The sequence below is a fragment of the Falco biarmicus genome, chromosome 6, assembly GCF_023638135.1.
Source record: "Falco biarmicus isolate bFalBia1 chromosome 6, bFalBia1.pri, whole genome shotgun sequence".
Taxonomy (NCBI): domain Eukaryota; kingdom Metazoa; phylum Chordata; class Aves; order Falconiformes; family Falconidae; genus Falco; species Falco biarmicus.
Window position 1 is genome coordinate 41,998,577 of NC_079293.1, and position 12,297 is coordinate 42,010,873.

The 12,297-nt window shown below is 44.4% G+C and overlaps 1 protein-coding gene across 2 annotated transcripts in view; it reads right to left on the reverse strand.

Moving 5' to 3' along the window:
• Positions 1–4,259: 4,259 nt before the first annotated feature.
• The window catches only part of SLC22A3 (solute carrier family 22 member 3), a 30,792-nt gene continuing 22,754 nt past the window's right edge, over positions 4,260–12,297 (reverse strand). The window contains exons 6-11 of one of the 2 annotated variants that reach the window (XM_056344738.1): positions 10,774–10,871; positions 10,422–10,636; positions 7,198–7,306; positions 6,841–6,953; positions 5,262–5,361; positions 4,260–4,507 (exon numbers count right to left, since the gene is read on the reverse strand). In XM_056344738.1, coding sequence (XP_056200713.1) covers positions 4,450–4,507; positions 5,262–5,361; positions 6,841–6,953; positions 7,198–7,306; positions 10,422–10,636; positions 10,774–10,871 — 693 coding nt within the window. In that variant the 3' untranslated portion in view covers positions 4,260–4,449. The other variant, XM_056344737.1, reaches the window with a different exon arrangement.

Consider the following 12,297-nt stretch of genomic DNA (forward strand, 5'->3'; position numbering starts at 1 on the left):
TTTGGTTTGTATTTTCATATTTTTTATTGACATGGAAATCTGTGTGTCAGCAAAAGTACAAATGTTGCATCAGAGATATAAAAAAGTGAATACAACATAGCCTCAACCTAAAGTTAGTCCATAGTGAAGATGGATAACTGTCAATCATTACAGCAAGTAATGACAATGCATTTAATGCATTATAAAATTCAGTTGTCCATTTGTTTCACTGTCTAACTTTATCTCACTATATAACCTTTAAGTGTACATTTTTCTTTAAAAGAAAATGATGTACACATGCCTGTGGTTATAGGAAGCGAAAGCTTAGACCTTTAGGAATGTTTTCCAAGGACAGCTTGGCGCACACTTGCCAAAGTTAAACACTTGCTGACTATGAACCCCTGCTCTCATCCTGCACCCCTTGCATATCAGCCAGAGAGCACCCCACACATGTCTGGGGATCCTCAGCTCTGCATGTCATCCTTCCTGCACCCCCAGGGGGTGCTGACTGTACTCCAAGTAACACAGCCACTCCCTGGGGTGGGATTTGCCTTGTCGGTGCACTCCCAGGCATGCCAAGCTGTGTGTCACTTAATTTAGATTGTCTTTTTATTTTTTGTATGCATGTATGTACAAAAGGGATGGTTGCATCCTAGGAGTTTTTTGCTTTCTCCCATAGACTTAAAGGGAGATGAGAGCTATAAAACAGAGTCAGGTGGCAGGGCAATTTTTGCAGCTTCCGCAACTGGAGTCTGATTCTGGGAGAAGCATTGGTCTTGGAACATTGCCTTCCTGAGCAGGAACATCTCTGATAAAGCATTCCCCACTCACCTCTCTGGTCAGAAGGAATCACTGAGCACAAATACCATCCTGCGTATTTTCCGTATCTATTAATTTTGACCATTAAGCCGGCCAAGAAATTCGCACAACACTTCCCTGACAACAGAAATTCTTTGTTGTAGCTACGTCTTTGATTGGTTAAGCTCTTCAGATGTGAACTTTTGTGGGCATAGTTAATACCTGGCTTATAGACAGACAAACCTATCTCAGATGTCCATGCCAAACTGGCTAAAAATGCCTGGGAAAGCCTGAGCAGCTACAAAAGTCCCACCTCATAACCCTTTCAAGTGTGTAAATTGTAATCTTTTCCTTTGGCAAGAGTGTCAGCAGCAATAAAAATTGCCACATCACTAACCATTCACACAGACTAGATGAAGTAACCCACTAAATTCAGTGGCAGCAGCACATTTGGTCGAAGTAGCACATTCACCCGTTTGTTGGTCTCAGGAACTTCTTTGCTGGCAGAAGATCACAGCTGCTGGGTTTCTGTGGTCATGTTGATTGTGTGCCTTTAGTGACACTAAGGTGATCCTTTGTCTGCCACGCATGTCACATCTCTCACTGAGCCTTTGAAGTATAACACATGCAAGACAACTATAGCTGACAGTGTTTGGTCCCTCCTTGAGGTGCCTCTCATTGAATGATCTGAGTCACAACAGTCTTTCTAGTGTCAGCTCATGCAGTTTAAGAGAACACTGCTTTGCCTCCTGAGAAGTTTGCAGGATTTTCCTATAAGACTCAATGAGTTAAGTGGTTTGAAGGCACATATGAATTCAGAATAACTTTTTTTAAACGAACAACCTGTCTAGAGCTCTGCCTGACCACATGTGTGTACCTCCGTGCAGCTGGTTTCTCCCCAAAAAGGGTTCTCCTTCGCTGAAGCTCTGCCTTTGCTTCCACCACCTCATTTGTCCTCTCTCACTCACAGTGGTGTAACCCCACTGTCACCGAACAGCTGGTCATACAAGTTACTACCCACATCACCTTCATGAGGTAACCCAAAGTCTCACGGGGATGGGAGGATTTTCTGTCTTACAAAATCCCCCTGTCAGGGGTAAGAGTTAGCACAGGAGCCGTTACCAAATACAAACTCTACCTGAAGGTGTTAAGTACTATCATGTTAGAAGTCAAAACATACCCAGGCTTTTTCCAGCTGTCCTTTACAAAATGAATTTTTGTAAAATAAATACATCCAAACTTCTGACACTTCTTCTCCTAGCCATTTTACATATTGAAATATTTCATTTATATTCTCTTCTGAGCAACACATGATGCTATGCAAAACAAAGCAGTCTGAAAGGCCAGAAGCAAGTGTTCATGTCTTTCACTTCTCAGCACGTTTTAGCTGTCCACAAACAGCAGCAGCTGGCAAATAATACTGACATTTCTTTGGAAAGTCACAGCTTTAAATGATCTCTACAGTCCTTTTCAGACTTCTGTAGTGTTTAAGACACCAATTTAAAAAAAAATTAAATTCACAAAGGAAAAACATTAAAAGGAAGAGGGAGGCTCAGCTTATACAGCATTGCACCTGACGGCCTCGCCCTGGCTCTCCAAAGGCAGTGCCTGCGGTGGGCTGGCTGGCTGTGAGGAAGGCAGGGCTGATTCTGTGGCCAGGCGCCTGCACTCCCCCCCTGCTCTGAGCCGTGGCACTTGGCCACTGCAAGCCCACGGCTTCCAGGTCAGGGCTGGTCTCTGCCAGCCAGGCATGGGGTGCCATCTTCAGAGATCTGTAGAAGACCGCATTGGTGTAGGGTTAAGTTTTCTCCCTGCAGCAGTAGATCCAGTTTGGGGTTGTCTTCCAAATATTGCCAATTAGCCAGATATATTATTGAGATACTAATTTGGTTTCATATCTTTCAATCACTGCTGACTTTTGCTAAGCAGCCCGTTGACCTTTAACTGTGCCTCAGAAGAAGTTAGAAACAGCCTTGAAAGACAGCCCTTTATCGCCAACAGCTCCAAGTACACAAACGTTAGACCGAGATTATCACTGAAGGTCCTGCTTTCCTCCAGCAGGGCTGGTGATATAGGCAGTTGCTGGGAAAAGGCAGGGAGAGCTGGGAACTGTTGATATGCATAGCATACTCCTCATCATAGGAAATCCCCCTCTGCAGGCACCTGCCTACATCTGCTTCTAAGATGGTGAGACTGGAGCAGCAGCCATTCAGCTGCACTGGCTGGAATGTCAGCACTACTTATTTGTTAGCACTACTCGTAGCACTTCAAAACTCAGTCCTACGTTTGCTTGTGCCAAATATGTTATTTTCTGAGCTTATAAGGCCCTTTACAAGACCTCATTGTCTGTCTTTTTTTTTTTTTTTAATTCTTTGTTGGTAATAGAACATACCTTCTGAACACCTTTTCAAGTCCTTCACTGTAAGGAGTGTATTGTTTACCTGTCAGTGGCCAGGACCCAGTGCTTGATGAAGAAGGTCATACAGCTCACAGGGAGGGCAGGCTGTCCCTTCTGTCTGCTTGCAGAGCCACAGATTCAAGCTATTCTGCTACATTTCATTTTCAAACAACCAGGACCAGTTAACGCTTTCCTTCATAACCAAAGCTCATCTCACCCCTGCCCATCTTCCCAAGGCAGTTGACATCCCTGACAACAACCCAAATAATTTATTTCCATGACGGAAAGATGACAAATAATAATGGACAGAAGACAGAAATGGCAGGTAACCTTGGCAGTGGCCAGGGTGAGGGAATTTGGTTTGCAGGGATGGGCAGAGGGCTTGTTTTAGAAGGGGAAAAATCAGCATGCTCTTGAAAAAGTGGGTTGGAAAAGCAGCCAACAGGGGAGAGCAGGCAGAAGCCCTTCCCTTGGAGATATGGGGGTCTCTGGCCAGGGGACAGGACAATAGGGTGTCACATGAGCCCCAGCTGTGTCTGAGGGGAGGCAGTAATGGGCAGCAGGACAACCTGCCCTGCAGAGCTAATGCCCTGAGTGTAGGATGTGACAGACTGGGATAAAGCCCTGGGAAGGAGAGGAGGTGGGCTGCTCCACACTTCAGAAAGCCCCTGAACAGGGGGGAAGCGGGGGTTTTGTGGCAGGGGCTCACTGGGAGGGAGGATCAGACCAGGGCAAGGGTCTCCTGATGCATGCCTCTGATTCCCATCCCTCCCAACCAGAGAAAGAGCTGCCCTGATCAGCACTCTCCTTTCTGAGCCATCAGACCTATTTGTCCAGATTCTCCAGAGGCAAAAGAGAATAGGTTGAAATACTAATTCTTTCTTCCTCAAAGTCATCCAAATCTTAAACAAACAGTACTGTTTCAAACCACCCAAAGGTATATGCTAATAATAGAAATAAACAAATGGCTCAGATAAAGAAATAAATAAAAGGTCACTGAGCTGGATAGTGCATCTTTTTAAAGTTGTTCTGTTGTCTACCAAAAACCACAGAGTGCTCCCATCCTTCAAACAGCACACTCAGAAAAAAAAAAAAAAAAAGAATTTATTCCATATTTATAGAAAAATACACTGCTTATTTTAAACGTCCTTGTGCTTAGAAGAAGAACATGGAGTTTAATCCATCCTTTGCAGCAAATTTTGAAGTGGTGGCATGTAAAGAACAAATTCCCAGTATGGGAACACAGTTCTTTGTTCAGTGCTGTCCTTCACAGGTCAAATATAAGAGTTGGTGTCCCGGTGTTTCCGTTTCTTGCCACATATACCAAAATGGCTGAAGAAACAGAAGGGGAGAGGGGTATAAGGGTGAAAGAAACAAGAAAGGATGTAGTCCAAGTTGTAGTCCAAGCTGCAGTACTGGAACATTTACCTTCTGCATAGGAATATTCCTCTTTCTTTAGTTTGTACATTGAAACAGGCAAAAGTTGTTCATGTCATATCCATACAATGCTCGAAACATTAATGTATAGTGCTAGCTCCTCAAGAAATTTAGCCAAGGTGTAACTGTTCCGTGCACACCTGCAGTGCAGTGAAGAGTCTGGCTTGTGTGTGCCAGGGGTGGGAAAGCTGGGCACCTACAACTTTTCAGCTATAAATTCACCTTGTGTGTGATTTTTCAATAACTTCACAAATGGTGAGAGTGCTCCCATGATGAAGGGCCCTTCCTCACAGGATGCTTTGATTTAAGTAATGCCTGGTTTTTTTGAGCAGAGTTGCAGGCTATACTTTGCAATATCTCCCTGGCATTCTATTACATTCTGCTTCTAGAGGTGCATAGGACGACTTCATGTCTTTATGAGAAAAGTACAGATTCTATCTCCACACTTCTTTTTAACAATCTGCCTTAGTGGTACTGAAAAGTTCACATTTCTACTGAGGAAAATACTACCTGCTCATAATATCAACCTGACTAGGGAATTTACTTTGACACTTGGAAAACATCAATAATTTATGACAGTTGATAAAGTTGGAGGAGAAAGCCCCCAGGAAACCCCACCCAAGTAGAAGCAATAAAATACATATCATACCTTGAAAGCTGTTCCACATCCTCCACTGTCTCTGGTAAAGAGATGCCTTTTGTCTCTGGTAAAAGCAAGACCAGGAGCCCACAGACAACTGCAAGAATACCTGCAATAGACATTGAAGAGTTATGAAAGTGACAAGAAAATTGTTCATTTTCTTATTTGCAGGGCTTATCCACTGAGGACAGTTTATTTAGATAAAGGTAGAAGTGAGATTTTTGAAGTAAAACAGCTACTTGTGATTACCCTACTCTTATCAAGCACCTTTATGCTACATCAATTTAACCTATTACAAAAAAACTTGAGGGCTAGCAGTTCATTTGCAGCCTGAATTGCCCCAAAAAGGAGATCTTAGAAGTAAAAAACCTGAGGCAAGTTCACATGGGCAAGTGCATACAAACTGCACTGGAAACAGGATGGTGTTTCTCACATAAAATAAATCTGCTTTCGTTCAAGGGGCTGGATCATGTAGATGCATCTGTGTTTCTTGAGACCATTGAGATTTTCCTGAAATACCATCTTTGTGTATCCATGGCCAAAGCAGATTATGTGATTCAGAATAAAAATTCATCCTTGGGAAAGAGCATTTTCTGTATCTACAGAGCCAGTCTGAAATAGTTCATCATGAGTGGTTATTTTAGAATAATTTCCTGCATAGAAATAATAATGCAATATTAATAACTAATTAATTTTAATAATTAATTATATATTATATATTTATTATATATAATATCTATTAAATACTGTAAGAAGTACAAAATAGAAGGGCTGGAGCAAAAACTAGAATGTTGCCTGACTGTTGACAGTCCTCTCTGATCCTCTCTGATTTTGTAGCTGTGTACTCACAAGGGGAATTCATATGTCCTTCAGCAGCAGCAGAATTTTAGAATTAAATAATGTGAACACCATACTTATAGAGATATATATATATGTCTTGGAATAATGGTAATCTTTTAAAATGTCTTTTGTCTTTCCATTTTGTTTTCAGCTGAAGTTGTCATAGCACAAATTTCCTTATTCTGCCCTACCCCTTTTGCTTTTCTCTCAGTAATATGTATCTCCTGGAAGTCTGGTTTAGCCACAGAATCCCATTTCTTTGTTGGAAATAATTTTTTTTTTCCCCACAGAATTACTCTGCAGGGCTCATTTTTTCCAAAACGCAACTGAGGAAAAGAGTTCAACAGGAATACAAAGTTATGGTTAATACAACATCCATAGTCATAACTGTTAACTACCAAAAAACCTAAACCAAGTATTTTTTAAAGGACATTAACCTCTACTCTTGGGAGACTAAGCTTACTTCTCTGCAATTATAGAATTTAGCTGTAAGGTTTCTCAGTCTTAAAGCACCTCACATAGTTTCTTTTATGCTTCTTCAACCAAGTTACCCAAGCAGACTTGAGCTCTTCGCGTGCCATGAAATCACCCACATTTCACCCCTTTGCCATTCAGCTCTGGGCATGAAGGTTGAGAGGGGCTGCTCTGAGGGGTAGACGAGGCCACACAGTACACTGTTGCTCCAAAAGAAAAGCCCTATTAGGAGAAGGATATTTAAACCAACAGTATATTTTAGATCAAATCTTACTGAAAATAATTAGAGGTAGCTCCAACCAAATGGCTGCTAACCGGAAAAGCAGGAATGGGGCTATGATCCCACCTAGGTCACACAAACTTGAGCACAGGGAGACACCAAAGTTTCTGCAAAAGAAAAATAGTGCCAGATATTTAAGAGGTGCTGCCAAATTGATGAACCAGCAGTTTGAGGAGCAGAATGTAGACTTAGCTCCAAAATTATCTCATCAGTATATGCCATCCACATTGAGCAGTGGCTATTCGGTTAAGAAATTCTGGACAAAACCAAGTTTTACTAAACAACGTTGAAATAGGGAATGGGGAAAAGGAGAGGGAAAAGGTGAAAGATGCCTGGGAGCTTTTGATGTACCTGAGTGTTGTAGGGTACAATTCAGTGTTCACAAGATAGACGATTTCAAAAGCCATTGTGATGCCCAGTCTTCCCAGTGTGGCAACTGTCGTTTTGAGCCATGGAATATCTGTTCATTCAAAAGAAACCCCAGTGAAGCATGTTTTGGTGCACCAGCAGAGCATTTCTGAGAGCCCCAGGCCCTGTCAGCAGAAGCTACATCACAGAAACACTGGATCAGTGAAAATCAGACTGAAAGGCCACTGCTGTAGATATCAATCTATACTGGCAATTATTGCTTTCCAGAATCATGCAAGGCTGCTTTGGAGAATCAGAAATCACTTCTAGATGGTTGATTCAAGATGCTGGTGGAGCATAACAGCATGGATGGGAGAACGAATGTTATAAGCTTCCATGACTATAACCAAATTGAGCTCTGGAAAGGAGTATTTATTTCTATAGGGAAGTTATGCTGTAAGAAACACTGGTAGGTCACCTCCCAAAGCCTTCTGACAACAAAGAAGATACCTCTAAAGGTGCATAGAACCACAGAATGATTTAGGTTGAAAAAGACTTTTAAGATCGTCAAGCCCAACCACAAACCTAGCATTGCCAAGTCCACCACTAAACCGTGTCCCTAAGTGCCACATCTACATGTCTTTTAAATACCTCCAGGGATACTACATTAAAATAATTCTCCCTAGTGCAAGCCAACTACACTTCATAATTTGTCTAGCCATTGCACATTAGACATACTCCTAATAATGCTACTCCTGGCCATCCTCCCCCTTCCCCTCCCTGGTGTTTGTTGATACCTGACATGACTGGTAGGAAGCCCTTATACATCAGCAGGAGGTGGAATGGTCACATCTGCACTGCAGAGCAGAGCCATGCCAGCAGTCTGAGTGCCCTCTCTGGAGAGCCAGTGGCCTTTGGAGGAGCATCACGAGGAATGCAATAAGCGCGTCTGCAATGCCCTTGGGAGAGGACAGTCTCCTGTATGGTTTAGGTCATGACCAGGCAGACAGGGAGGCGAGTGAAATAATGACCCTGGACTCGGCATGAAGGGGAACTCTGCCACTGGAGAGGCCTCTGGCAGTGACTGTTTTCTCAAAACTTCAATAGGAAGAACAAGAAAACATTTCGGTTTGCTCTGAGCCAAAAATGTCACACTTGGGGTTATTTCCCTTCCAAAACAACCAAACAAACCCCCACCAAATTTCACCTCATGTTGTGAGACACTGCCTTTGCCCTGAAAAGGTCTGTTTTCAAACACTTGTAAGAAAAGAAAAGGCTGGAAAGAACAAAACAAATCCACATTGTCTCCTTGGCACCCCTTCAGTCCATCAAGTCCCCAAGGTGAGGGTGACGTCCATGTGCCTCCTCCCTCTGCCAGGAGACTCAAACTGTGTAAGCACCCCAGCATGGATGGAGATCTCACAAAGCTGCTGGTGCAGCTTTTCCCATCTGTATAAACAGACTTCTTTTGAAAGCAGGACTTGGACCTCAGGTGTCCCATCTGCGATTATCTTAATCCCCAGGCTGTCGTCTCCTTGCCTGGGCAGAGTCCCCTCAGCACTTTGGCACTACTGAAAACAGGCTGGTGGCAGCATCCTGCTGGCTCCAGGCTACCGCTTTCTCCCCTCACTCAGGCCATACCAGCCCCACATGATGCTCCTGCTCTAACCACAGACCTGCTACACCACGCTCAGCTGATGGTGTGCCCAGAAATACATGAAGGAACTGGAGGCAGGTGTCCTGCAGGAGTAATTCCACTGAGCTGTTCTTCGCTTCCTCTTTCTGCAACAGCCCTAGCTCCAGGCAATTAACATTCCTCAGTCCCTGCCGTCCCAGTGGGACCGTCATACTTTTTTAACAGGTGGAAAATGATGCTATCAAAGTCAGCAGGTGACATGGTGACCAGGCCCTCTGTGCCTGAATTGATGTGCCTTGTGTCAAGGGAGCTGCCACCGGAGCACAGGGCAGACGGCATCCACTGGCTGTGTGGTGGCTCTTCTGAAAGGCACACAGATGTGAGGACCTGGGGAAAATCCACCAGGACAGCCTAGTCTGTCTTCACAGGTTTCAGTGGTCAAAATGATGAATGCAAACAAGTGACAACATGGTATACCAGGGCACAATCACACAGCCACCAGTGCCAGCACCAGGAACAGAACTGATCTTCCTTTTCCCTTCCCCATCACTTCTGCTTCTGTTAAAGCAATAAAGCTAATTAAGCATACAGTATTAATTTTAACTGCCTTTTGAGGAGTCCCCTTAAGGGCAGCTTAACTGAGACAGAGATGAAAACCACACCTCTTTGAAGGATTTCATTTTGCACTCACGACAAACCTGCCGGTTTTCATGGGGACATCATACTCTCGAAATAGCTTCTCGTGGCTCTTCTCTAGGAGAACAGTTGCCCCACAGTATAACTTCAGGAATTAAAACCTCTAAGGCTGGCCAGGACTGTCCCTTACTTTGACAGTAACGTCCCTGGGGAGGAATAAGCCTCTCTAATGTCCATTCAGCGTCCAGTCCCCAGCTACACTAAGGCAAAGCATGCTGATATAGTAGCATCCACTTCCGAGCACGTCCAAATGCTTCCCCACGGATCAAAGAAAATGCACAGGAGGAAAAACTATTTAAAGAAAAGGCAGAAGTTCTGGGAAGATTTGTGCAGTATCAGACCTTGTAGTTGTTCTTGAAACCAGATAAAAATGACTTAATCAAAAGCCGTATCTTTCCTCCAACCCCTTAACATTATCCAAATTCTTGGGAGGGTGAGGGCAGGGCAATAATCATGTTGTCTGTCACAGCCCCTGCATCATGTTGGGGTTTGCATTGCTTTATTTGCAAATGGGAAGACTGCCAAGCTTCCTCAGCTAAATCACTTATTGCTTACATCACTAAGTGTCTTCCACGTCAGGGAATGTATTTTCCCTTTATCTTTGTATACTCTTCCCTTGCATTTGCCTTCAAAAAACTGTACGGGGCCATAATACATTTTTTTTTTCTAAGACTACACCCAGCTGTTGCTCACCATTCAGCAAAGATACAGCCATTGCATATTCCAGGGAAATCTATAAACAAATAAGGTATGTTGTTCCCTGACTGCGGTGCTGCTTGCATCACCAGACACTTTTTGCTTTTATCTCCAGTTTTGCGTGGCCTGCTGTCCTTGCTTAAGGTGTGTCAGAGAGAAGTCGTTGACCTAAAGAGCTTGGTGCTGGGACGGGAATTACCTTCTGGCAAGAAGGCAGTAATGAGGCATGCAATTCCTGCCACGATGTTGCTTATTGCAAAGGGAAGGCGCCGGCCAATGCGATCAATTGTCACTAAAATGAGGAGAGCAGCTGGCAGCTCCACAGCTCCTGAGATGAAGAAGTCTAGGTAGAGGTTTCCTCCCACAATTCCTAGGCGCATGACAAGCCCTTGGTAGATCAGGGCACTTGTGAACCTAAACAGCAAAGGGAAAAAGTTGTTGAGAGGCAAACAAATGGCTGTCGGCAGCTGGAAAAACCCTAAAAGTCACAAGGGAATTTTTCTTCAAAACCCACTGTCCTCGTACCAAGCTGGACTGATGTGGGCACTCACCAGGCATACATCAGGATGAGTGTGTTCCTCCTCATGCGCGGAGTCCTCACCAGGTCAAGAAAGGAGGGGTTGCTGACCTCCTCACTGCTAACGGTGATCTGAGGAGAAAAGTGAGCAGCAGAGTCAGCTGGTGGGGCTCAGGCAGGCACTGGGGCAGAGTTTCTATGCAAACACAGTGCTCAGCAATATTCCAGTCCAGCGAGCAAGCAAAGGTGCTGATGCGCCCGCCAGCTTGCTGCACTCCCGAGCAGGGTGCAGATACAGGACACAGCTTGTGACTGGACATGGCTGTGGGCTTTTCTTCATGGTGATTGTGCAAAGATGAAAAAGAAAGTCCTCAGTCTTGACCTGAGAATGGAAAAATTATTTCCTTGCTGTTGACCGGGAATTTCTTGGAAGGCAATATGTGGTCATTGTCACGTCAGGGTCACTGGGACCATAGCTTCCTTCTGCCAGAGGTGACAGAGGAGGGGACCATGGCAGGAAGCGCAAAGTGATGGGCTGAGGGAAGCAAGGAGAGAGGGGGTGAGCAGCAAGCAATGGGCTTGGGAACATGGCTGGTGGCACAGCTGGACAGCAGGAAGAAAAGAGGAGTGAGAGAAAGAACAGATCTGTGAAGGCACTTCGTGCTACAAAACATTCAATGGGTGGAATTCAGAGGGTCTTAAAATACACAAGCACTGTGCTGAACATGGATTTTATCCTGGAAGAAAAAAATCCTGCAAAGTATGAATTCATGGTCCTCATACTGCCTACAAAGTATGGTAAATCTGTTCACAGCTTCCTCCAACACAGTCACAATGGGGCACTTGATGAAATCATCAGCTGGAAGGTTGAACAATCACAGAAAATGGCAAGATTTCACACAGTCTGTGTTTACGCATTGGAGTTCATTGCTATAGGATACTGTGAGGCCAGAATATTAGCAGGGCCAAAAAGGGATTAGGGACATTAATGGAGGTCATTTGTAACCATGATGTCCAAGCCAGGTGGCAGCCCTTTTGTTCCTATGTTCATTTCATGGGTGAGGAAGATGAGGAAGAGATGACAGAGGTGGTTTTAGGCAGGGAAAAACCATGAGACTGCCCATGAACAGGCAGCTGCATCTGGGATTGCCATCAGTTCTCAAAGCAGCTGTGGGAAACATGGAGTTAAAACCTGCTGCATCCTTTTTGGGAGGATTTTGGGCAGCCTGGCTGCTTTGACTCTCAGTTATGGCCCTCCTCCTGAAAGAAGGACTAAGAGACCAGAGAGAGGAGTAAATCCCTCTCTACCACCACAGCACCCGCTGCCCACGCAGGCACAGGAGCCAAAGGAAACAACCCTGGCTGGTGGGAAGACATGGGTGAAAGGACCGGGAAGCATATGAGAACGTGGAGATCCATGGTGCGAAGACGAGTGAAGCCAAAGGCATGGCCCAAGGGTCTCGTCAGCTCAATCCAAAGCTTTCGCCCTGTATTTCTTTTTTGTATCCTAAGTAGCACAGATGTTTTTCAGTGAGATTTGGCTGGGTGTATTTACACA